General features: G+C 32.8%; 3 protein-coding genes across 3 annotated transcripts in view; 2 read left to right on the top strand and 1 right to left on the bottom strand.

Moving 5' to 3' along the window:
- The window catches only part of LOC129917144 (lateral signaling target protein 2 homolog), a 67,396-nt gene extending 55,106 nt beyond the window's left edge, over positions 1-12,290 (top strand). Inside the window, exons 2-4 of the mRNA XM_055997510.1 lie at positions 7,621-7,761; positions 7,821-9,622; positions 10,998-12,290. Of these exons, the coding sequence (XP_055853485.1) occupies positions 7,621-7,761; positions 7,821-9,622; positions 10,998-11,937 (2,883 nt within the window). The 3' untranslated portion in view covers positions 11,938-12,290. The remainder of the gene's footprint in view (positions 1-7,620; positions 7,762-7,820; positions 9,623-10,997) is intronic.
- A 2,373-nt stretch (positions 12,291-14,663) lies between these two features.
- On the top strand, positions 14,664-18,815 carry LOC129915972 (cilia- and flagella-associated protein 58-like). Its single transcript, XM_055995709.1, has 13 exons — positions 14,664-14,934; positions 15,012-15,231; positions 15,356-15,485; positions 15,549-15,723; positions 15,782-15,901; positions 15,963-16,157; positions 16,215-16,348; positions 16,977-17,472; positions 17,536-17,745; positions 17,807-17,957; positions 18,012-18,294; positions 18,354-18,492; positions 18,548-18,815. The coding sequence occupies exons 1-13, from the start codon at positions 14,767-14,769 to the stop codon at positions 18,791-18,793; spliced, it is 2,667 nt and encodes an 888-aa protein (XP_055851684.1). The 5' UTR covers positions 14,664-14,766; the 3' UTR covers positions 18,794-18,815.
- On the bottom strand, positions 18,813-26,001 carry LOC129915971 (cilia- and flagella-associated protein 58). The gene is made up of 13 exons (XM_055995708.1): positions 25,488-26,001; positions 25,208-25,427; positions 25,007-25,145; positions 24,790-24,943; positions 24,600-24,719; positions 24,351-24,545; positions 24,161-24,294; positions 23,788-24,104; positions 23,348-23,736; positions 22,925-23,289; positions 19,376-19,444; positions 19,171-19,309; positions 18,813-19,118 (listed from the first exon to the last, which is right to left on the bottom strand). The coding sequence occupies exons 1-13, from the start codon at positions 25,596-25,598 to the stop codon at positions 18,849-18,851; spliced, it is 2,622 nt and encodes an 873-aa protein (XP_055851683.1). The 5' UTR covers positions 25,599-26,001; the 3' UTR covers positions 18,813-18,848.
- Positions 26,002-27,073: the final 1,072 nt, after the last annotated feature.

The raw sequence follows: 27,073 nt of genomic DNA, 5'->3' as shown, positions 1-27,073 counted from the left end.
AAAAAAATATTACGTCAAAATCTTAAATTATTTAAAACAGATAAATGCAGTGTTATGAATAAATTAATGCATTTTGTATTTCAACACATAATACAAAACTTAATTTACGAAGAACGAAACGTAGTACTGATTATTTCTGATGTAAAAAAAAAAGGTCAAGTGATGAATTATTACGAAACGAGTTAATCACTAGTATTATACCCAAATGCTATTATCGGTTATTCACATCAGCTCGTGTGTGTTCTCTACGATGTTAGAATTAGAATATTAATTAAAGTTTTACGCTCTAAAAAAAAGAAAATTAACTTATGATGACATCGTTTGACATACAAATACTATACCATTATTTTGTTTAATCGATTCTGAATAAAATTAGTCAGCACCTTCTTACAAAGGAGAAAAGGGTATTTTGAGTGAAGAAATATATGGTCGAAACAAATCGATTAAATTTGTTTTTGAATCTTAATTTGTTTATAATTTGTTATTTTAGATTAAAATGAAAAAGATAACGCGTAACAAATTGTAAATTGTTTCAACCTAAGGCACTTTTTAACCTAGTTTTGGCCAAAGAAACAACTTAACCTTTTAATTATCTATTTTTAAAAGATCTTAACAAATATTAATCAAAATTAACAATCTAGAAGTCAATCGGTAACTTTGGGGCACAAAAAAACTTCTCTTTATCTGAAATATAAAGTCGAACACAAAAATTATTCATAAAAAAAATGTTCAGTGTTGAGCTGTTGAAAAGGTAACAGAATTCTGGCTTCAACACTGTAAATCACTATAAGTGTTAATTAACCCTTTTACATAGATCTTAATAATTGCAAAATTACAAAATCAATAACAGAAACAAAGGTTTTTCAAACAAAATTTTGAAGTTTCCACTTCACTTTATTAACCCTCACACCAGTTTGTGTATTTTATCTTATCAGTTCTTGCTTCGTTTTTTGCACAAAGACCTTAATCAAGATCACACGAAACACAATCAATTCAAACTTGTTTTGTTTTATTTTGTAGTTATCACTCCAAATAAATAAATAGGTATATAAAACCAAACAAAACAAAAATAAAAAAAAATATTGGTGTACCAATCAAAAAATTTAACTGCGAACACACCCCACGGACTTGTTTCTCATTTGACATTGGCAAGTGTCTCCTTAAACATTTTGTTTGTTTGTGAAATTCTTATTCACATTTTGATTCCATTTAGATCACAACCTGTTTGCTTTTGTCAGATAGATAAAACGAAACAAAAACAGCGCTACAATCAACAAACAATATAAACCTAAAACTTTATTCGATGATGATAAAAGCAACGATAAGATTACCTATATTCTTGATTTTTATTTTTAGATTTTGTTTGAAATTCAAACAAAATGTAGAAAAAAAAAAAGAAACTAAAATATTTGTTTAAGTCTTAACATTATAATATACCTACCTAATGTATGCCCCCCATCAAAAAGTTGGGATAGTTTGAAGAAGAGAAATAAACGAAAATCAATGTTGACAAACAATACAAAATTGGCGTCGTCAGGTATTCAGTTTTGATAGAAAGAAAAATAGAAGGAAGAAAAGATAATAAAACAACAGGTTGCCACATAATTTCACTTTTATTTTCATTTTAATTTGGCAATTTGTGTGGAAGAAAGAAATTTAGAGAAAGAAATAAAACAATCACGTCATATTGGAGGAACTTTTGGGGTAGCTTCTTGTCAAAAATCAATCACTACCTACCTAGTCTTTGTCTGAGGCTTTGAATTATAAAATAGAAAAATACCACCTCACACATGTTTCACTGGCGCGAAGCACGTAACTTTTATTATTCAATAGAAAAATTTCTCTTTTTTCGTCTAAATTTATGCTAAATCACGCTTCTTTCACAGAATTAGAAGTTAGTAAGTTACATGACATGAAATTATGCAACAAGCTCTTTATCAAAGCTTTTTAAATGAATGAGGAGATTGTATTTACTCGTACTTCTTTATTTAATGTCTTGAAATGATTTTTCATGAGATTTATTTTTACATATAATTTTGTGATTTTTGATACCCTACGCTGGATATACTTATTCTATAATTAATTTCTTGTTTATAATAAGTCTCTACGACAGGGTTGTACTGGCAAGACGCAATTACTCCATCTTTAGATAAGTATCACATATGTCATACCAATATAACAAATGTTTTTATACTGTATTCCCCTTGGTTCTTGGCTCAAAGTTGTTGTTTAATTTTGTACAAAGTCAAATGAAAAATCCAATGTTATCTTTCTTTTAGTTGCCTTAGGGATGTCTTTCGCATCTAAAATGAATCTCTTCCAAAGTTTGTTTTTTTTTTAGCCACGATCTTTTTTAAACGTTTTACTGAAAAATACTTAAAAATTTTACGATCTAACAATTTTAACTTGTGTACTTGGCCACACTGTTATTGAAGGCAACGAACACAAAGCGGGAGTAACCAAACAGGGTCCCACTTCAAACCTTCATGGGACAAAAAGTCAGAACGAAACGGACGAACTTCATCCAGGAGTCATTAAGAGAGTAATATGCAATCATTACTTATTCATAGCAGACTGAAAGTGAAAACACTGTCCAAATTGCAAAAAAAACACAAAAAATCAAGTCAGAATCCAGTCAGAGAAAAACGATATTCGGCAAATTGTATAATGGCGTAGCTGCAAATCTTACGTTAACGGAACAGAGACTCTAGTGCAGTTCCTGTACTCTTATCTAGCAGTTTTTCAGTTCAGACGAACGATTTTTTTAACCCCGTTTTTTTGCCGACCCTAGATCGCTCTAAACAACAGGATCAGATTACTTCTATGAAAAAATATATAAATGTCTCTTAAACCAAAACCACCAGCAAAAGTCAGTACCGGCAGAATTAAAAAAAAGTTTGAAGCAATTTACTTGCACCTGAGATAGAACGGATGTAAGACGTCAACCTACGCGTTCTTATCATCCACAAAACTAAGATTTTGTGTTTAACCAGCGATATCATAAAATTCCAGATTTGATTTTCAGATAAAATTGTCTAATCCAAGCTTTAAACCTAATACATATACCAAAAAGAGCGAAACAGCAAAAACAGGAACCATTAAATGAGGTTTGAAACTAACTTCACGATTCATGATAAAATTATGAAACAATGTTTTCATTTATTGGTGAATCATTGAGATTGATACCGTTCATTTCACTGCATATGCAGCAAACCGTGAAAGTGGTCATAAAAATCTTCCTTGTCACACACATTTCATTCGTATTGGAAATTTTCTACGAAACCCGAAAAAAATATACTATCACAAAATCCGTTAGTAGGTAATGATAATTTGTATGAAAATTTCCTTTTAGACCGAATTCTTTCATTGTTTTTTCGAGATTCAGGAGCAAATTTTCGATACAAATTGCATTCGTGATAAGGGCAAATAACTCCTTTGATCCCACCACCCTTCAAATCTTCAAAGTAGGAAGAAACATTCTTAAAAGCACGAACAAAAATCATTCTAAATAGTCCCAAATATAAAATTAGTTATCTAGTCATAAATGAACTTCATATTCATTTTGAATACTCCTATTATTATTATTATTACTCACATTATCGTCGAGCGTTTTAACACATTCTCCCAATGTAGATGCACCCGATGATGTCACTGAAGAAATGTCCACGGATCAGCCCGGCCCCTCAAAAATAAGTCACAGACGGAAGCCAAGACGCCGCAAGGCAAGATTATATTTCATTATTTTATTGATGAAATAAATTAACTAGGTTTGTATGTTAACAGGTCATCGTTTCATCAGACTCCTCAACCATCAATACCACTCTAAACTCGCTCCAGTCTTTGTCTTTGGATGACTCGGACAGTGTTAACCTCGCTTCTTGGCAAGAGCAACAAATTATGATTGACGAAGATATGATGGCCAGCGAAGAATCGTCCATAAAGGCTGGTGACTATTTTCTGGTCAAGTTTCCAGTTAAGAAAAAATTAACATTTTACGTCGGCTGCATCTTAAATGTTGATAACGATGAGGTTACAGTGTCATTCCTGCGAAGAGGTGCTGGGTACAGCTTCATATACCCAGAAAAAAAAGACGTTGCACAAGTCACCAAAAGTGATCTGGAGAAGAAACTTCCTGTTCCAACGGTTGACCGCAGAGAGAGACTATTTTTTTCCATATCATTTGAAGGATATCAAAATTTATGCTAATTTTAAGGTTTTGTTTTTTTTAATCAAATAAAAACCCACATGTTTTAAAAAATCTGGTCTTTCATTTGGGGTGGGTTAGACTGACGTGGTACTTGTAGTTGAACTGCAAATATAGCAAACGTCCTACCGGCCAAAGTCACCCGGAATGGAGGGTGACTTTGGCCACCCATATTTTGGCAAATATCTATAGAACTGTCGGACAGATTTCTTCAAGATTAATCATACCTATAGAATGAGCGAAGTAGGTAAATTGGTTGAAATCTTCATTTAAAAAAAAAAATTATTGCAAAAGTTATTCACATTTGAATTTGAAAACGTGCCAAAGTCACCCGGTTTTACGGTACCTAATGTATGCCCCCCATCAAAAAGTTGGGATAGTTTGAAGAAGAGAAATAAACGAAAATCAATGTTGACAAACAATACAAAATTGGCGTCGTCAGGTATTCAGTTTTGATAGAAAGAAAAATAGAAGGAAGAAAAGATAATAAAACAACAGGTTGCCACATAATTTCACTTTTATTTTCATTTTAATTTGGCAATTTGTGTGGAAGAAAGAAATTTAGAGAAAGAAATAAAACAATCACGTCATATTGGAGGAACTTTTGGGGTAGCTTCTTGTCAAAAATCAATCACTACCTACCTAGTCTTTGTCTGAGGCTTTGAATTATAAAATAGAAAAATACCACCTCACACATGTTTCACTGGCGCGAAGCACGTAACTTTTATTATTCAATAGAAAAATTTCTCTTTTTTCGTCTAAATTTATGCTAAATCACGCTTCTTTCACAGAATTAGAAGTTAGTAAGTTACATGACATGAAATTATGCAACAAGCTCTTTATCAAAGCTTTTTAAATGAATGAGGAGATTGTATTTACTCGTACTTCTTTATTTAATGTCTTGAAATGATTTTTCATGAGATTTATTTTTACATATAATTTTGTGATTTTTGATACCCTACGCTGGATATACTTATTCTATAATTAATTTCTTGTTTATAATAAGTCTCTACGACAGGGTTGTACTGGCAAGACGCAATTACTCCATCTTTAGATAAGTATCACATATGTCATACCAATATAACAAATGTTTTTATACTGTATTCCCCTTGGTTCTTGGCTCAAAGTTGTTGTTTAATTTTGTACAAAGTCAAATGAAAAATCCAATGTTATCTTTCTTTTAGTTGCCTTAGGGATGTCTTTCGCATCTAAAATGAATCTCTTCCAAAGTTTGTTTTTTTTTTAGCCACGATCTTTTTTAAACGTTTTACTGAAAAATACTTAAAAATTTTACGATCTAACAATTTTAACTTGTGTACTTGGCCACACTGTTATTGAAGGCAACGAACACAAAGCGGGAGTAACCAAACAGGGTCCCACTTCAAACCTTCATGGGACAAAAAGTCAGAACGAAACGGACGAACTTCATCCAGGAGTCATTAAGAGAGTAATATGCAATCATTACTTATTCATAGCAGACTGAAAGTGAAAACACTGTCCAAATTGCAAAAAAAACACAAAAAATCAAGTCAGAATCCAGTCAGAGAAAAACGATATTCGGCAAATTGTATAATGGCGTAGCTGCAAATCTTACGTTAACGGAACAGAGACTCTAGTGCAGTTCCTGTACTCTTATCTAGCAGTTTTTCAGTTCAGACGAACGATTTTTTTAACCCCGTTTTTTTGCCGACCCTAGATCGCTCTAAACAACAGGATCAGATTACTTCTATGAAAAAATATATAAATGTCTCTTAAACCAAAACCACCAGCAAAAGTCAGTACCGGCAGAATTAAAAAAAAGTTTGAAGCAATTTACTTGCACCTGAGATAGAACGGATGTAAGACGTCAACCTACGCGTTCTTATCATCCACAAAACTAAGATTTTGTGTTTAACCAGCGATATCATAAAATTCCAGATTTGATTTTCAGATAAAATTGTCTAATCCAAGCTTTAAACCTAATACATATACCAAAAAGAGCGAAACAGCAAAAACAGGAACCATTAAATGAGGTTTGAAACTAACTTCACGATTCATGATAAAATTATGAAACAATGTTTTCATTTATTGGTGAATCATTGAGATTGATACCGTTCATTTCACTGCATATGCAGCAAACCGTGAAAGTGGTCATAAAAATCTTCCTTGTCACACACATTTCATTCGTATTGGAAATTTTCTACGAAACCCGAAAAAAATATACTATCACAAAATCCGTTAGTAGGTAATGATAATTTGTATGAAAATTTCCTTTTAGACCGAATTCTTTCATTGTTTTTTCGAGATTCAGGAGCAAATTTTCGATACAAATTGCATTCGTGATAAGGGCAAATAACTCCTTTGATCCCACCACCCTTCAAATCTTCAAAGTAGGAAGAAACATTCTTAAAAGCACGAACAAAAATCATTCTAAATAGTCCCAAATATAAAATTAGTTATCTAGTCATAAATGAACTTCATATTCATTTTGAATACTCCTATAATAGCGTACTATACTCAAATATTTTCCAAATTCGGAATTACAACAAATCAAAACTTATGGTTGCCTCTCATGGAGCGAAGAAAACCTAGTTTGATATACAATTTTCAATAGTGTGTTTGTCACAGAAGAAACTCCCAAGAGCGGTAGAACTTCTGACCTGACCAGTGTCGATACAAAACTGAACAGTGAGGACTTTTTCTTTACGAATTTGTCCTTTGTAAAAATGTAACGTAAGTACGTTTAAAATGTTTCAGCTATTTTCCTGACAGTCACTTAATTCTAAAACAGCTTTGATAGCCCAACCAAACCAAACCTTAATTGATTAAAACCATATTCAGCCCGATTGTGAATGAAAACTGCCGAGGAAATGTGTTCGAAAGAATAGCTAACAATCGAAAAATCATTATTTTTTGTTTAAGTTTTTTTCCCTATGCCGTTTATAATGATAAAAAAGCAAAATTTCCATAAATTTTTTTATTGGGAGCACTTTTCCCGAACGCGATTCCCCGGGAGTTTTCATTCAGAATAAGGCTGATTAACTCCACCATACCAATCCTTACCCCGACCTAATAGATTCGGAAAAAATTAAGTCCTAATTAAAAAGTTATGCATGACAACGAATACTTCGGCCGAAAAACTAATTGGCTTCTTGTACTTAAAGGTTTCGTAAACTTCTCACGATAATATTAAACTTAAACTGACATTAATTTAATCGTATATCAATTTGAACCCAGAATTTGAATGTGATTGAGAAAGATCTACTACGCCAAGAATAATTGCTCTAAAATTTTTTTATCTCCCTTAAAATCGCAATTTGATGTTCGTACTTTTAAACTCTTTGAACCTACCTTAAAAATTATCTTTATTTCAATGTATATCATCTTCACATTAAAAAACTTTACTCAAAACCATTTTTCTCATTTATTTCTTGCAGGCAGATGACAAATCACTTTTAGCACGATTTTACCATGCAGACAGATCTCTCACAGCTATATCCAGCGAATTGGATAGTTTTGATGGTCGAGCCGAACCAGATCGATGTTCGCGTCTTGTCAGTCGCTTACGCCAAGGACAGGTAAACCTCCAATTATGAATCGATATTACATAATTGTAACGTATTCCCTTATTTTTCAGGACAAAGTTTTATCAATAACAAATCAAATAATGGAAGAACTCCTCGGAGACGATCGTGCTCCACGCGCCTTTCGTGCCAAATTTCCCGAAGAAGTTCTTCAAGAAAATTTAGCCGGCCAACTATGGTTTGGTGCCGAATGCCTAGCAGCTGGTTCATCCATAATGAATCGTGAACAAGAGAGTAAAGACATGCGACCCCTCGCCCAAGCCGTCACCAAAAGTCTCGGCAATGTGCGAAATTTACTTCGAGATCAGTGCCTTCGTAATAATGTCCCAAATAGCCAAACATTGCATTTAGACTTTAACGATTCAAACACAGAGCAGCTATACGAAAGCCTTAAAATATTCGATCGACTTTTCGCTGAATTCGAACTCCGCTATGTCAGTGCAATGGTCCAGGTCAAGACAAAGCACGAATATGAAATGCAAGAATTCATATGTGTCCTATTCTCAGAGACCCTACAGCGTGCCTTGACTGTGGGTCTAATTGAACAGGAAAAAGTCGATGCCTTTGATCCGGGACTAATGTTTTCCATTCCACGATTGGCCATAGTAACGGGTCTTGTGATATACAATCGAGGACCGTTAAATATGGACATGCCAGCCGATCAGTTGTCGGAAATGTTTCGACCGTATCGTTCGTTTTTGATAAAAATTCGAGATCTCTTGCGAAAGCTAAACAAAAATGAATTGTATCAATTGGAAAAGCTACTATGCACGAATGAAGACATTCATCTGAAGCAACCGAACGTAGTCAACGGTTCTGATGGTGATAGTGAGACTGCAAATTTAATAAACAACAACAATAATAACTGTGATGATGCCGCAACAAGTTCCTCTTCGTCATCTTCGACGAAGAATGATAACCAACAGGAACAGGAAACAAAGGATCCTGTGACAAGTAATGACAAAGATGACAATGCGGATAATGTAGCTCCTTTGATGGATGATGGAAGTAATACAACAAAGGTCTTCAGTGATAGTGTCTTTACGATGTCCTCCTCGTCGGAAGCCTCAACCCCATCAGTTTCACCGTCCCCATCGCCCCTGCCATCGTTTTCATCGACGACATCCTCCACAGAGTGGACAGATGATGAAAATCCGGCCTTACCCAAAGAGGGTGATGATATAGTATCGGCCGATTGTGCCACCGGTTACCTCATACCAAACACAAATCTTGGCAATCTTTTGCAACCAAATGAAGTACCACTGACAGACAATTTTATTGCCAGTGAAGATGATGAGTTCGGTAGCTGTAATGATGGAGGTGAAGATGCTGATTTACCCGAAGCCGATCGGGAATATGTTTCAAACACTCCAAGCTGTAGTCGAGTATTAGCATCAGCGACATCTGCTGTCGTTGATTCCTCAGAGGAAAGCGAACAGCTAACAATAAAAGGTGGTGAGGGTAAATCTCTCGACAGCAGAGATAGTCAATATACAAAGTTGGAGAAGAGTTCTGCCAGCAGCAGTACAGGTGGTGAAGGCAGTGGGAAGCGTTCACATCGCCACCATCATCATCACCACCACCATCACAGTCACCGACATCATCATCATCACCACCATCGACATCATAGCAGCAATAGCAATAGTCATAGCGTTGGAACTAGCAGTAGTGGAAGCAGCAGTGCGAGCAGTTCCAGCAGTAGCACCAGTGAAGGCAGTCGTAATCATTCCAAGAAACGTTCCAAAAACCCAAAGCCTGACAACCACTCGAGTGGGGACACAACATCCTCTATGTCAGATGGTGATCCGCATGAAGTTAATTTGGCCCTTCGAGCTGCGGGAAGGATGAAGTTTATGTAAGTAGAATCCAACATTTACATTAGGGTTGGTACAAACAAAAATCGAAATTTTTTTTTTTTTTTTTTATTTTAAGCTCCGAAAAGTCGATTGCTAGATACCTTAAGAATAAACTCACCAAATATTAATGGGAAGGTCCTCCGCTTCGAAATTTTGCATTTTTACATCAATCTTCTTCAAAAAAAATAATTTTTTTTATAAATCGACTTTTAAGTAAATTTCTTTTAGAAAATTGAACGCTCTATAAAAAAGCCCTCATACACTTTTTTCGTTCATCTAACCGTTTAAAAGATATTTGAGGTCCAAAAATCGAGAAAATTTTTAAAAACTCGTTTTTTGTTCTAAATTTTGTAACAAATTGAAAAATTATAATAATCAAACGGGCAAGACATATTCTGGTAGGAAACAGATTGCTCCATAAAAACGGTTTTATACATTTTTTTTAATAATCTAACCATTTGAAAGATATTCGAGGTCAAAATTAAAATAAATTGCACGACTGGGGTCGCACGTACTTGCTCTTATGCTTAAAGTAACTATAATGTTAAAGCTATTTATTCAAGAAATTTAAAATTTGATATTTTGAAGAAATTTCATAAGTAGTATAAAAAAATTAAATCTGTAAAAATTTTCGAAAATTGTAGGAGCCGTTTTTTAAAAAAAATAAATTTTTATATATAAAAATTTTTTAACATTTTTCAAAAAAAAAGTTGGTATGCCATTTTGAAGAAATAATAAATTTACACATAAAAACTAAATTTCAAAACTTTTCAAAAAAAATTTTCCCTCTAGGGAATCACCAAAAACTGCTAACTACCAAGTTTAAAGAAAATCACTTCACTCGTTTAGGGTGCAGCTCCAGATAGAGACAGACACACAGAAAGACAGACAGACAGAATTTCCGGACCCACTTTTTTGGCATTCTCCATCATTGTAATGTCATGTAAAATTGTTATCTCAAGTTCGATTTTTTTTACGAATCCTAAACTTGCCCTATAGTACCTATATCGCAAGTAAAAAATATAACATCATTTTTTACTTTTCAAAATTTTCTAATTCACTGAAGAGTCATTATTATCAAGTTAGCAAGATGTATTTTCGTAGGGGCTTAAATGTTCCACAAAAAAGTTCTGAACTTCAAATTGATTGCTTAATGCCCACTGATTTTAATAGTTTTCTTATGACCATCAATTTAATGGCAAGGACTTTTTTGTAGAATAATGTTTTTAGTAGAAGATTATATTATTATGATTATATTCTAAAGGTGTCTAGCAATCGATTTTTGGAGCAAACAAAAAGAGAATTTCGCTCTTTTTGACCCACCCTACTGTATATACTCAATGTCCACAATAAAATTTTTGTTTTTTCTTACAGAAGCACAGAGTACCTCTTGCATCGACTATTCGTAAGCATAGCCAGTGTCGCAGATCAACTCCAAACAAACTTCGCCTCCGATCTGAGACAAATCTTGCGCAGCGTGTTCCTCATGAACATGTCCCCATCGCAGGATGAGATCGAAATTCCCGAAAAAAATACAAAAGATCCAACATCGGAATTGTTTGAGTTTAGAGCGTCAGAAAACGATGTGATTCAACAGCAAAGTGCTGGCTCAAATCAAAGCATTTATTCTGCTGAAGAAGTTAATCCCGAATTGGATAATGTGTTCAATAACAATAATAACAACAACAACAATGGAAATGATCGTCCAATGACGATACAACGTGGTCATACCATCGATTTGGTTCCCTCAGAAAATCCACCACCAATTCCAGTTCGAAATAATATCGGACGCAGTCGAAGTCTTGGCGAAGAAACTGGCCAAAACGAAGCATCCCCGAATACAAGTGACCGAAGGAATGGCAGTCTATCTGCATACCTGCGAGAACGTCGACTTTCATCGGGCAGTCATAGTGCAGCTAATTCGTCTTCTTCCACAGCAAGTAATTCGCCGATAAGCGAACGTTCTGCAGCCCATTACACTGCCGTTGCCAACAATAATCTAAACAACAACACAAACCACAGTAGTAATAGTATCATACACAATAATAATAGTATGGATGTTCCAGCGCCGCAACAGGCAACATCGCCACAGATACGATTATCGCCGCCTGTTTGGGTGCCAGACGATAAGGCGCCTCGTTGTATGTCCTGCACGACTCCTTTTACAGCATTCCGACGCAGACACCACTGCCGCAATTGTGGAGGAGTCTTTTGCGGAGTATGTTCGTCAGCTTCAACACCCCTGCCCAAATTTGGTCTGACCAAAGCTGTTCGCGTGTGTCGCGATTGCTTTGTCCATCAACTGACGGGCTAAACAGATTACAAAAACCACTTGGAAAGAACAGCCACACAACTGATAGCAACTCTCCCCTAATGGCAGTAGTTGCCGAAAGTTTTTTTTTAGAATATTCTTTGTCTTTTTTTTATTTAATTTGTATAAATTTATGCAATTTTATTTAGACCAACCTTTTTTACACACATTTTTTTGTGTAAAAAAAAATTAAATAAAAAATATAAAAACTCGCGGTATCATTATAGTTAACCCATTTTATGTATAAACAAAAAAGGAGACATTTTTACATATATAAAATCCAAATCCACTATATAGACAACTACATTCAATTCAAAATTGTAGGCGCAATGTATATAAATTTTAATAAAATATATTATTTTTTATTTTAAAAATATAAATTTAAATTAAAAAAAAAAGAAAAAAAAAATATTAAACAAAATAAATTAATAAACAAAAAAGAAATAAAAAAAAAATAATTAAAAATATATAAAATAAATTGCTTTGACGCGTATTTATGCATTTTATGCAAAAATTAAAAGAAATGAAAAAAAATGTTTAGTTTATTTTGTTTTCTGTCCCTTTGTTTATTGTATAATTAGTTCAATTGTTAAGGACTTTTTAAAAAAGATAAAAACATAAACTTAGTTGTTTGCAAAAAAAGAAAAAAACAAAGAGAAAAGAAAAATTAAGTTTTTTTTTTCGCTTTTCAAATAAAATAATTTACTTTTTAGTCAAATTTATATACCTAAATAAGTTTAAGGGAGAGTATGAGTTTATTTTATTATATTTTTTTTTTGCTTTAACTTTTTTATTTTTGTTTAGATTAAATAGTTTTTTTTTTTTGTTTATATTTAAATAAGTTTTCTTTTTGTTTTTAATTATTATTTTATTGTATTTGAATTTTTTTCTGTTTATGTGACGAAAATTGTACGTATGTTTTTGTTTTAATTATGAAGTTAAATTTTTATTTTATTTTTTTGTGTAACAATTGTATGTATGTACCTACTCGTATGTATTCAATATAAAATCTTATTAAAAAAATGTAAATGAAAGAGTATTTATTTAACCATATGAAAAAGCACAATATTTTGGCCATGAATCCATGGGAGAGATTGTTTATTGATATATTGACGGTTGAAAGGAGTTTTTAATGTTGCATTTACGAAAAGAATAGGATTGGGATAATAATATTTGCCTTTTATCAAATATCTCGGGATCCATCTCGGATTTTTCCACTGAACATAGGGTTTAGAAAATATTTCAAATGATAAGTTTTGGTTTAAATGAAAAAAAAAAAAAAATAACCCTAAAACCAAATTGATTGAGGATTAACGATACATTTTTGTTCTTTTTATAACGATAATTTTTCTGATATTTAATACAAACCCCCAAATTTGCTTATCCAACTTCTATTTTACCGGGAGTTGACAAAATCTCAAGTTTATCAACTCTAGAGTTAAAAATCGAAAGTTGAAATTGTCAACTTTGAGTGAAGAATAATAAAATCCTCAGGTTAAGTTCAAGAAAAATGGCTCTTAGAGTAGTTCAGTAAAATAAAAAAATCTAAATGGAATAAAATCGAGGCAGGTTGCAACTTTGCAGGTACTTTTGATATAATTAGTGATTCTAAATCTCAGTTTTCGGATTTTTTCCTTTTGCAGACCCAAATTTTTTAAGGTTTGTTAAGTGTTTGGCAATAAATCTGAGTTTTATATTTTGTCGTTATTAAGACCAACATTACGCTTTGGAGGACTGAAAAAATGCTTTTTGCTATGACTTCATTCGATTCATCCTTCGAGATGTTCTCGCAAAAAATAAAATTTCACCAATTCGTATGAAATTGGACAATTTTGAATTCCGATCTTGCTAGATAGGTTCGATAGTTTTTATTTTTTAGTTGACCTTCGGTAATCCATTTTTCCCAAATTTTCTTTCTGCCAATCGGAATTTCTCAGAAACTAAGTAATGAATGTTTGTTACTGGCTTTTCGGCCATTACAAATCCATTTTCCAAATTTTCACAAAAAAACAAAATATGCGAGTCGTTATATTTAAAAGTCGTATAAGCCACATTTAGCATGCATCAATTTATTCAATCAAAAATAAAAATATAACAGATTTTTATGTACAAATATAATAATGATGCAACTAATCCATCTATTGACTGTAATTTTATTTTGCAAAAGAGATATCGTTAAATTGCGGTTAGTTTAAAAGTCAACCTAATGGTTTTTTACATGGACTTAAAACAATTTCAAATATAATGACTCATGTAATTCTTAATCATTTTTTGTCGTTGACTTACTAAAAAGTGGTGTATTCCATCTTAGCATTTGATTTCCTTTAAAAATTGACCCATTCTTAATTGGTCATATGGACCTAACCAAATTTTTATTCTATTCTTGAAATCAAATTTGACTTTCTAGATACTCCCAACACTTGAACAGGACTTTTTTTCTGAAATTATCTTGTGACATCTTTATAAGATGATACCGAAATAATCTTAATAAACACTGAGGAACTAAATCAGATATCGACATTTTCATTTGGAACAATGAAGTTGTTCATTTTAAATACAAAGAAGCTTCTTGCAAATTAATTGAATAAAAAATAACATTAATTATGTTTAAGTTTCGTATGTTCGAATTCAAAGATTATAACATTAATTTATTGTTATTGTAGATAACTCTGCCTATACGGGCCTTTTTTTTAACAGTCCCAACGAACCTTAAACGATTTTTTATCATTATTTTGAAAACTAGCTATTCTGATTTTCAACTACAAGGCGTTTTATAAAACTTCAAGAGAATTTAAAAATTTTAAAAAAAACGACTGTTTGACAACAACCATCATGCCTCCAAAACAGAAATCCAAAGCAAAAGCTGTGCGTGTAGAACCAATTGTGGAAACAGTTGAAGAAGAGCAAATCATTGAACAACCATCACAAGATTCTATACCAGACCAAGATGTGGATTTGGTTAAAGATTTGAATGAAGAATTTTTTAATTCAGCAAATAAAGTTTAGTTCTTTGTGACTTTTGATAAAATCAAAATACACACATACTCAATTTTTTTCTCTTCTTATGTTGTTGGTAGACTATCCAAAATTTAGTTCAAACAAAAAATTTACGAGATGCTGGAAGAGTTAGAAAATTTATATCTATTTTGCACAATCTTCACAAGAAATATGTTGAAGAATTGAAAATCAATGCAGAACTAAAACCACAAGTGGAACGTGCGAATATTAAACTTCGGTTAGCTCTTGAATTGACTGGGAACTCACAAGAGGCTATGAATAGAATGAAAGAAGTATTAGGTAAGTTTTCTGCTAAGTTTTTTTTTATTGATGGATTGGAATGGGTGTTAAATTTGGTTGATGCCTTCAACAAATTTTTAAGAATACACTTAAACTAAACAATTGAATTTATTTATTTCGAAAGGTGATTCCTGGCGAGAAACTGATGCATCTCAAACTCGCGAACAGGACATCCAACAAAAACTTTATGATCTTATGGCAAAGTGTATCAAGTATGAGAGCAAAGAAAATACCAAACCTGATGACAGTGCAGAGTAAATAGAATGAGATTAAATTTTTCTATTACTAGTATTTACATGAATACACTTTTATTTAAGATTTGGCAACTTGGCCAAGTATAAAAATATCATCCTCCGAGAACGAGATCGCATAAATGCCGAACTTATGGATCATGAAAAACGATTACAACTTCAACGATATTATTCAGAGTCTTTGGAATATATCAACAAAGTTGCCGAAGAAAATATCAATAGAATTAATAGTCGAATGAGGGTTTGAAAAACAATCAACACCTTCCAATAAGTTCTTTTTGTAAATTTATTTTCTTTAGTTAATTGATTCTGAAAAGACTAACTTGGAAATTAAAGTGAAAAATCTAACAAATGCACTAGAAGATCAAAGAGAATACAATGCATCGACTGTTTTGAAATTGGAACAAACTAATAGAGAGGTCCGTTTTTTTTAAATGTTGAAAATTGACCAAAAACTTTTTGTGCTTAATTTTTGTATAGTTATCCGAAACTCAACAAAAACTACTCAAGAAATCTATGGAAATCGATAAGCAAAAGTTGTTGATTGAAAAGTTTCGAGGTGAGAATCTAGTTTATGGTAGGCAACAAACAAAACATGAAGCAGATATGGAAGTTTCTAAGAAAGAAAAACGTGATTTAGAAGAAATCATAAGAGTTTTGAGAGCTGGGGAAAAGGTAAGATAAATCAATAACAACGAGGCATGTTTACAACGGTTTTAATATTTTTAAAAGCAAAAAACTGAAGAAATCAATCAACTTACTAAAAGATACAAGAAAACGGTGTACGATTATGATACACTTTCTCAAAAACTGTACAAAATGGATCGTAAACTGAATACACTTAATGAAGAGTCTGTAAAACAGAAGTAAGTATTTTTATCAATCTGAAGAATGTTATTTAAAAATCTTAAATTCAATTGGTAAAGTTAAAATTCGCCAACGGTGGTCAAAATTTGAATAAATCGCCAAGTAGTGACAGAATCAAACGGTGCGTCGAATTTAAAACCAATAATGATTTCAGGTTCGCCTAGTTCGCAGAATCGAAAAATCTGTAAAATTGGACCTTAGCCAATTCCAACCTCTTGAGTCTGCTGTCAGATTTCTTGATACAAGCTTTTGCATAGAAGATATTGCTTTTCTACAAAAGGTTGACATCAATAAAATAATTTTTTTGAAAAAAATATAACAACGCTTCATAGTTCAGTTTAGGAAAAAAAAATTGCGGTTAACATGGCCATTCTGGGTAGGCCGTATTGCACACACTATGGTGTATTAACTCATTTAAATTTTCTAAGTAGAGTTTAGAGTTTATTTTTCTTCTCCCTCGTGATCTCGCTGTATAAAAGATCTAAACATCATTGTGATATGCCTATGGGGTTTGTTTCATTCCTGTAGAGCCCACCATTGCATTTAGCAACGTCCTAACATTTTATAGTTTGCATTACATAAACTTATTGCGGTTTTAGAAATTTAGCTTTCTGAGGTTCTTTTTAGGAACTTATCAAATGCTCTCGAAAAAGACCTATTAAACTCTGCTCAAAAAATGGAAGACACTCGACGCCTCAAAGACTATGTTACGCGAGAACGTGACAGCTTACGCAGTGACATAGTCAAATTGAATAATCAACTGAGCGATCAAAAACATACCAACATGATGCAAGGCATCAAAATTGACAATCTTAATTTAGACATTCAAAAGCTCAATGTTAAGCTAGATGAAGCGAAAATTAACATTTCGAAAGCTGAAAAAGAACGTGATGAAATGGCACATGAAGTTGAATCTCAACATGAACGTATTGAATATCTACAAGAACAAATTCAATTGAAGACCGATCAAGTTACCGATTTGACTGAGAAACTTACAGCGAAGCATGCTGCATTGATAAATTTGAAGAAATTGCTTGAAGCAGCCCATTCGGAGAAAATGATGTTGCAGCGATCGTTGGAAACATGCTCTCAGGAAAGAGACAATTTTAGGGTTTTACAAAATGTAGGTTTTTGAGAGTTTATTTATATGAAACAGGAAACTTGTTGATTTTGCTATTTTGAATAGAAAGCAAGTAATCAAATGGCACAACTTTCAGCCGAGATCAATGCCAATCAAAACAAAATCAGTGCTTTAAGTTTGAAGATTGAAAGGCTAAATAATGAAAAGAAAGATTTACAGACGGAATTAAGATCGACGAAGGCGGTTTTAGCAAATGTTCGAAAGGATTTGAAGGAACTTAAAGTTAAAAACGACCGTTTACTCAAAACTATAGCTGTAAGAGGAAAGATATTCGTTATCAACTGAAGATCTTCTAAACCTCTTAATTGTTTTTCAGGAAGACGAAATGCGTTTTTTGAACCTTTCTCATGAGTTGGATGATACTCGAAAAGACAAAAATCTCATTGGTCTTCAAATGGTTCGGAGGAACGATGAGATTGTGCTGTTGAAAGAGAAACTCCTGATAATACAAACAGCATTAGATCAAGGTTGATCAAGGAAAAGCTTTATTAAATTTCTTGAGGTTGATGTTCCTTTCACAGGTCAAGTTCAATATAATCAAAGATTGGAAGATATTCGCTTACTGAAAGTTGAAATTACAAACTTGCATACCGAACGGGATTGTCTTGCAAGAGGTATTAAGAGCACAGCTGATATGCGAATTGAAATAATTCGCTTGCAAAGAATACTCAATGAAGAAAGGGTGCGTTCTAGAGCTTTGACTGAAGATGCTCGTACGCCTGCTGCTATTCATCGCTGGAGAATTCTGAAAGGCTCACAGCCGGGAAAATATGATTTAATTCAAAAAATTCAAATGCTTCAAAGGTATAAGTTTTTCCGTGATTCTAAGAAAATTTTTGTTACCACTGATAAATTTATTGCAGACGTAACTTGCGGCAGGAAGTTCAAAAGACTCGTCTGGAACAGAAGCTCCGGGAAAAAGACAAAATTTGTGATTCAATGAAAAAAATTGTAGAAAATCTTCCGACTTCTGATGTCAAGAATAAGCTGTCAGAAAGTCAGGTAATTTCTCTGATCTCTCATACTTAATCAATCTTTAACATTTTTTCGTTTATAGTGGGCACTTAGGGAAAACGAAAAGAAACTGAAAGCCTTAATTGCAGAATTGAGCGTTAACGAAATTGAGCTTCGGGCTAGAGACTGTGCCATTGATGAGTTGAAGACTACTCTGAAATTAAGTACACAATCGATGATTGAAGAAAAGCGAAAATTATCAGGAATAGTCTCTCCAAAGGGCAAGCTTATAGGTACTACAAGAAGCTCATCATCATCTCTTAATAATTCTCTGATCTCATTCAAATAAAAATAAAACCAAACTCCATACAAAAAAATCACTTTATTCTTCTGTTCTATTTAGGTTATGAGCTTGAAATTTTAAAACCTCCTCCTAAGGACCTTTGATAAGTTGGCGGTGCTGAAAAACATTGATGTTGCATTTGATTTATGACTTGTCTTTCTTCAAGAAGTTTTTGTTTCTTCTTCTTTTCAGCACACAATTCAGCTTTAGCTTTCGATAAGTTTGCTTTGAGATCTTCAACTAAAGTTTCTTTGGCTTTTTCGTCGGATTCTTTCGTATTTAATTCAGCAATTAAAGATTTTAATTTACGATTTTTAATGAAAAGATTGTGCTGTAAAAAAATATTATTTTTATCCTGAGAGAACAGCATTTTTTAAACTTACTTTAACTTCATTTAGTTCATCTTTAATTTTGTAACTTGGCAGCTTAAGCATGAATTCTTTTAATGCATCATAGAGCCTTTGGGATTCTTCAAGTGCTCGGCTTTGTTCTAAAACATTTACATTTTGAGCAAGAATTTGTCTGAAAAAAATAAAAAAATGATTTATTTGAATACCATTGATCATTTTTGTTTTTTTTTTGTTTTACTTTCTTAACACTTGAATCTTTTGAATAAGGTCCATTTTCTCTGGATCACGACCTCGTAAATTTCGCCATCTATGGAAATAAATTTTGTAAAAAAGATTAATTTCTGTGAAATATTTTATGTAAAAGAATAAAAAATGTCTTAAAACTACTCTACATACAAAAAAAGTTAGAAGAGATAGTCAGCTATTACATGAAGCCTCAAGAGGCGCGCCTCTTTTCAAAACTAATGAGTGCAAAAGAGAAAGAAGATAAAACAAAAAATTATCCGACCGGAGAGTCGTGGGCCGAAATTCTGAGACTCTTTTTTGACGTTTCTTTTTCCACTCTTTCTTTTTTCAACATTCCCTTTCATTTCTTTTTGCTTCTTGGTGGAATACAACAACAACAATACTTAAATCAAATGAGAAATGTCAAATTTGAGTCTTTGACTCAAGAGGCATCGTGTAATAGTACGCGCCTCACAGAATGATTATCAAAAGGAAATTCGAAAAAAGAGTCAAGCCTCTTGAGGCTTCATAGTCCGGGCGGCCACTGCAGAAACGCTCAACTCATTGAGCTAAAGAAAATTTCAAATGGGAAGTGAAAGAGGGCTATTTGTAGTTACGAAAACCACAGGTCTTCCCGTTCTCATCCTGGCACGATTGGTGTGGTAAAGTGCATTGTGCATCTCATAGAGTTAAAAGACAATAGGTATTGGTGTCAAATTAAAGGTGATATTGTCAGCTATCAAAATTCAGAGGTCTTCCGGGCGAAAGTCTGGCAGTTTTGTCATGCAGCCCGTTTTAAGGTTAGAAGCGATGAAAGTGAGTTTTTTCATAAAGTCTTGTTTTTTGGTATTTTGGTGGATGAGTTAAGGAGTTTTTTCACTATAAAATAAAAATATGAGTTATATTAGCATTTAAATATAAAACGATGTTTTGGAAAAAGCTTGATAGATTATTAACAATGACCCAAAGTATATGTAAAACTACGAATAATTCACGAAAAAGTCTCAAATAATACGCTGCGCCCCTTTCAACTTACCGAATTAAAAGGCGAATTTAATTTCAAATTAAAGCTAATAATGTCTTTTTTTGAAAACCAGAGGTCTTCCAAGCCACTTCTTGACATTTCACCCCCCAGCTTGGGTGAACGTTTTAAGTAAAAAACGCTCCTAACCTTAAAACAAGCTGCGTGATCTAACTTCCAATTTTTGGCTTGGAAGACCTCTGGTTTTCAAAAAAAGACATTATTAGCTTTAATTTGAAATTAAATTCGACTTTTAATTCGGTAAGTTGAAAGGGGCGCAGCGTATTATTTGAGACTTTTTCGTGAATTATTCGTAGTTTTACATATACTTTGGGTCATTGTTAATAATCTATTAAGCTTTTTCCAAAACATCGTTTTATATTTAAATGCTAATATAACTCATATTTTTATTTTATAGTGAAAAAACTCCTTAACTCATACACCAAAATACCAAAAAACAAGACTTTATGAAAAAACTCACTTTCATCGCTTCTAACCTTAAAACGGGCTGCATGACAAAACTGCCAGACTTTCGCCCGGAAGACCTCTGAATTTTGATAGCTGACAATATCACCTTTAATTTGACACCAATATTGTCTTTTAACTCTATGAGATGCACAATTCACTTTACCACACCAATCGTGCCAGGATGCGAACGGGAAGACCTGTGGTTTTCGTAACTACTAATAGCCCTCTTTCACTTCCCATTTGAAATTTTCTTTAGCTCGATGAGTTGAGCGTTTCTGCAGTGGCCGCCCGCTCTATCATGTAATAGCTGACATATTCATTTACGTATACAAAGAAGATTACTTTTAATTTTGTTTGCTGTCTAACTATATTTAAATTTAAACCGATAGACACATTAACTAGGCGGGATAAATTGATAATTTTGTATGGTATCAACCTAGGGTCACTGTGGCGTATGTGGAACATTTTCTTTTATTGAACAACATTTATTGGTTTATTGGTAAAAATCATGCCCACAGGTTGAATTTTAAAAGAGGGTGCCACCTCGCAAATGCAGACAAGTACTCGGCATTTGCGAGGTGGCCCCCGACATTTTTTAGATAGAAGAGAGTCTAAGCTATACAGGATGTATTTTATAGCCTTTAACTCTATCAAATATTATACACTTTGGCCAAAAAACAAGTGATTTTTGGGTTTTTTAGCATTTGGATAGGGTTGCCGAGTACTTGTCTGCATTTGCGAGGTGGCACCCGACATTTTTTAGATAGAAGAGAGTATTATCTAAAATTTGGTGTTTAGTTAAGCTTTCTAGTGCATAAAAAGTTATACTGTTCTGTTCAAAGAAGATTTTTGTCAGTGTTGTTTTCATTTGGATGGGGTTGCCACATTAGTAGGGTTACGTTCTTTATATTATTTTATTATTTTTTTTTACTATTTTGGCTTTTCAAATTTTTTTTTATCTGGCCAAACAACAAAGATATGAATGTATTAGTTATGTGACAATTTTTCCTTTCAAATAGGGTTGCCACATGGAAGTTCCCATTTTAGAAGTAGCAACCCTATTTTTTTTATTTTCAGTATCAACTTATCTTTCATCACCAATTTTAACTTCTAACCTTATGAGCTAAGTAACTCGACGGTCGCCGACGTAAATAAACGTTTGTGACTTAGTCAGAAATTCAAATGTCATTTTCGCAGTGAAGATGGTGTAAGTTGTTTTTGTTTTTAGTTTAAAATAAAAATTAGAACTTACTGAGTTCTAGAAAAAATTTTAAGACAAAATTTTTTAAGGAAAATTTAAATTTTTGAATAAAAATTTAAATTTTTGAAGAAAAATTAAAATTTTTTGCTTTTTTAATTTTTGGAAAAATAAAATTTTAATCATAGTAGCAATCCATTCTCTTCAGTTTAAATAAAAAAAACGAAAATTCCAATGTTAAATGCTTATGAAACTTGAAATTTTTTTGAATGTACACATGTATGTATGTATAATTGTATATGTACATATGCTAGTGGAGAAGTTGAAAAATGATCAAAACCATATTTGAAAAAAAAATTGTCGGCCTCATAAGGAAACCTTTTAACTCCACCTTTTATCGAAAATGACTTTGAATGCCATTTTTAGAAAACATGTCAGAAAATTTGAAGTCATTCCGAAAACTCTAAATAGACTTAAATTCAAATTTTGCACAGCTCGTTACTCCCCAACTACTCTGTTGTCTCTCTACTATTTAGTCTCTCCTGTAAAATTTTGATTTTGAGAGTTACGAGGTTTCCTTATGAGGCCGACGTAATTCCGTTTGGCTAAAAGGAACAGCTTATGAAGCAAATGGAAATGATAACACATGAAAAAATTAAAACATCACTATTCAATTGCAAAGAAAGAGCCATCTTAAGAAAACTGCATCCAAAAACACTTAAAAAAGAAGCGAAATTGCAATTTTTGGAATACCAGAAAATTTTCTCATGGCTCTTATATTTGGTGGTGACTGTGAAGATTGAGTAAAATTTAAATATTCAGTATGTTCACTTTTTCATAAAATTCTCCTTTAGAACAAATACCACCAAAGTTACCTGTGAATATTCATCGGTGTCAACATTTCATCCTGCAATGCTCTAGCTTTAATTCTTTGTTGATTCAAAACTCTATGCATTTGCAACAATTCCTTCCTCAAATCTGCCGCACATTCGCGATCTTTTCGCAACACATTTCTCTCCGTTCTCAAATTATGAATTTCGACTCTCATCAAACGCATATCATCCTGACATTGTCCATATTGTTTTTCAGTCTGATCATAAGCCTTTTGAAGATTATCCATTCGATCTTTCAACTGATTTAATTCTTCAGTTCTTTTTGTCAGCTGGACACTAACTGAATTCTTTTCATGGATAATATTATCCAATTCCTTTTTCTGTCTTGATAGTTTGTTTTCATCTTCCTGAAATATTAGAATGTTTATAAAAACTTTAAATTATTGCTATTTGAGTATAATGAACCTGGAGAGACTTTGAAAACTGGTCATTTTCCAATCTTTTCTCTTGCAACTCAGACCGAGTATGTTGATGAGCCAATTGGCTATTTCGGAATTCCCCTTTCAGCATTCGTCTTTCCTTCTCCATTTTATCTATTTGCAATTGCAACTTACTAATTTCGGCATCCTTGTTGGATACTCTATTCCGGAATAGCTTCAAGTCGTTATTTAAAGCCTCTATTTGTTTTCGTAGCTTTTTAATATCTTCTTCTCCAGACTGAACTGATCTCTGAAGAATGTTCTTTTCATTCAGCAGCACATCATGCTGGGTCTGTAGTGAAACACACTTTGCTTCAGAATCAGCTATGATTCGTTTGAGCTCAAATTCATAGTTTTCCTTTAGATGAATTTCATCTAAAAGGAAAAGAATTTAACAAATTATTTGAACTTATTTTAGAAGCTTACTTTGAAGTGCATCAATTTTATCTCCCAAACTTTGAATTTCTTCCAATTTCTTTGATTTTTCATGTGAAATTTTTGATAGCTCATCACGTTGCTTTTTCTGCTTGACCTCGAGTACTCCAATTGTGTCTATTAAAGATCGATTTTCATGTTGAGCTTCTTGATATTGTTCAGCTGATTCTTCAAGAGCTTGATTGCAAAGAATCAAATCACGTTTCAAGACATCACGTTCTTTGGTTAAAATTTCGATATTGTTTTCACATCGTTGAACAATTTTTCGCATTCCTCTAAGTTCCTTCTCTTGAGTGTTGATGATCGATCTGGAAAAAATTGGTCAGAAAAGAAGGCTTGAAGAAGACATACCCTTCGACCTTACCTCATTCGAAGATTTTCTTCTTCAGCTTTCTTCTTAGCCTCTAAAACATTGGAAAACTTTCGAGCTGAAGCGTCTTGAGATTTACAAACATTTGAATTCTCCTGTTTCATTTTGATGAGCTCTTCTTCGCGAAGCTTTTGAGAGGCAAAGTTAAAAGAAACCCTATGATTTCAATGTTCTTAGTTCTTACCTTTAATAAGTTTGTTTTCTGTGCCAAATCAGCTTTCAACTTGTCCCGTTCTGTAGTAGTATATTCAAGGTCAACAATAATTTTGGCAAGTTTATTGGTAGTTGCATTGTGTTGGGTATGAAGATGTTCAAGATTGGTCTTTGCAGCCAAAATTTGGAGGTTTTGATGGATTTTATGCTTCATCAGATGATCGTTCTAGAAAAAGAAGCCAGTTTAAGAAGTTTTAATAACAGAAGGAAGCTATTTAACCTTCAATTTGATAGTTTGAATTTGGTCTATGAGCTTAGTTTCTTCTGATTTAAGAGTAGATAGGTCCTTTGTGGCAATATCGAGCTGTTTTTTACAGCTGTACAAATCAGAAGATGTTTCCTGTGAAACAAAAAATGAAGGCTTTATAAGTTTTTACTTTCATATTTTGAATATTAAAATGTTAACTTACATCTAAAACCTTTATCAAGGCTTTATTTTTCTCCTCTAGGTTTTGAGTCATGTTTTCAACTTCGGTTGTATAAATCCTTTGAATCTGAATACGTTTGTTGAGTTCACGAATTTCAGCGCTAAGTTTCTCTTTCTCTTTTGCATAATCTTTTTTACTGCAAAAAAAAAACGTTTCTTTGTAAAGCTTTTAAACAATTTTTTCATGACTTTTCACTTACTCATCGCGTCCAACTTTCTTTTCACTCATTTTTAAGACCTCATTCTCTAGAACAGCAATTTGGTCTCGCAGTTTCATGACTTCTTCCTGAGCCATTTGCTCACGAAGTTGGGCACTGTCTTTTTGCTTCCAAGCCTTTTCTGAAATTGTCAAGGTGATTGATAGATAGCTTTTGAACTTGACAAAAGGAATCTTTACCAACCTATAATTTTCCTCAATTCGCTAATTGTCACTTGATCCAATTGTGATATTTCTGCTGCTTTTTCCATTCGTCTCTTACAATTTTCAACATCTTGTTGAAGTTCTTCAGTACGAAGTTCTTCCTGATGTAAATCAGCCTTGAATCGACTGCAGCAAGTGTAAATTCTTTGAACATTATCGGCGTTTTCTTGAGTGTCCTTTTGTCGAAGGACTTTGGTTATCTAAAAAAACAGAACTTTCAGAATAAAATGATAGGAAATAAGACTATCTTTAAGGTTTACCTCTGTGACTTTTGAAGATAGTGAAGTAAAATATTCATCATCAATGACATCAGGTACTATAGGTTCATCTTCAGAACCAGATTTTTGAGATTCATCACCGCTTTCGTCCATGTTTTAAGGATATTTTGTTCTTACTAAAAAGATTAACATAAAAATAGGCTCCCTTCTTGGAGACTTATTTTCGTTGTCATCACAAAGTCGTTGCCGGCATACCTTAGTTGAAGAAGTTTGTAATGGTTGTTTACAAATTGTTTATCCAAAGCCATATCGTTCCAATGGATAAGGGAAGTTATGTTTGCGTGTTATCGTGATGTTATTGATTTACCTACTTGCTGTGGAGAAATTTTCGAATTGTTAAAATTACTTATTGACTGGTAACGGAATTCCAAACGCATGTGTAGTTAAGGATTGGGTTACCTCAACATTAACCTTCAAAATTTTCATACTAAAATACCTAAGGACCCCAGATCTGTAGAAGGAAAAAAGTGATTTTAGTAGTTGAAAATAAGATGAAGTACCTAAGTAAAAATTGGAGTGAAATAAAGTTATTTTCGAAATATGGCATGAGTTTTCGAAAATTACTTCATTTAGTTTTAAAAAGCCGTCAGTTTTCAAAAAATGTTTATAAAATTTTCAAAAAAAATCATACAAAAACTTTTTTTGTAAAATAACAAAAAAAAAAAAATATTTAGAAAGAATATTGTTTAAAATTGTTGTTTTTTTTTAAATAGCATTTAATAAATAAAAATTATAAAAAAATTAAAAAATAAAAAATTGGTAATTGGTAATTCAGAGGTCTGTTCAAAAAATTAAATGTATTCTTCCAAAAATTAAAAAAAAAATGAATAAAAAATAAAGTTTTTGTCAAAATCCATTAGGTTCTTAAAGAGAAAGTCAGAATCAAGAAAACAATTCTATAATAAGGTAATAACGGTTTAAAAAAATACTGTACTCATTTTAAAAGCAGGTTCTTTTGTTCATATTTTTTCAATCCAAATCATTAGAGCAAACGCCGAAAAAACAATTTTTTCTAATTTTGGTGAAATGGCAAATACCGTTGCTTTGGTCGTAATTTAAATTTCCTTCAGGATATCACCTATAACTCTTCATTACCAAGTTTGAAGCAAATCGCTTCAGTGGTTCGGGCTGCAGCTCGAGACAGAGAGCGAGAGACGAAGACACAAAAACAGAGAGACAAAGTGATGGGCCCCCACTTTTTTCGCATCCTCCATTATCGTAATGTCATTTATGATTGTTATCTCAAGTTCGTTTTTTTTTTACGAATCCTAATTTTGACCTAATTTTTCATTTGTCGCAAGTAAAAATTGGGCTTCAAAAAAATTTATTTGTTTTTCAATTTTCGATTTCTAGTAAGACTCTGTGATAAGAGAATAGTGTCTAACCGTGTAAGGTTATGCCGACTTTTCACGAGTCGATTTTGGCGTAACCGTAAGCCGCAGGTGACTAAAGTGACAATTCCTATAGAAAAATCCTAATCGACTTTAGCCGTGCAAAGTCGGCATTAGACATAAAATTTACAATTAATTAATTCCTTGGTTCAAAAAAGCATTCTTTTCGAAATTGCA

This window comes from Episyrphus balteatus, chromosome 3, assembly GCF_945859705.1.
Source record: "Episyrphus balteatus chromosome 3, idEpiBalt1.1, whole genome shotgun sequence".
NCBI classification, from domain to species: Eukaryota; Metazoa; Arthropoda; class Insecta; order Diptera; family Syrphidae; genus Episyrphus; species Episyrphus balteatus.
Note: the sequence above shows the minus strand (reverse complement) of the source record. Positions and strands in the feature narration are given on the sequence as shown.

Bases quoted from the DNA above. Each gene is read 5' to 3' on its own strand.
- LOC129915972 (XM_055995709.1), top strand. From the start codon at position 14,767: ATGCCTCCAAAACAGAAATCCAAAGCAAAAGCTGTGCGTGTAGAACCA. The intron at 15,232-15,355 runs GTAAGTTTTCTG...TTATTTCGAAAG, and splicing joins TAGAATGAAAGAAGTATTAG to GTGATTCCTGGCGAGAAACT. The intron at 17,473-17,535 runs GTAGGTTTTTGA...TATTTTGAATAG, and splicing joins ATTTTAGGGTTTTACAAAAT to AAAGCAAGTAATCAAATGGC.
- LOC129915971 (XM_055995708.1), bottom strand. From the start codon at position 25,598: ATGGACGAAAGCGGTGATGAATCTCAAAAATCTGGTTCTGAAGATGAA. The intron at 24,720-24,789 runs GTAAGTTAACAT...TTTGTTTCACAG, and splicing joins CCTTGATAAAGGTTTTAGAT to GAAACATCTTCTGATTTGTA. The intron at 19,310-19,375 runs GTAAAACAAAAA...TATTTTTTTCAG, and splicing joins AAGATTCAAGTGTTAAGAAA to ACAAATTCTTGCTCAAAATG.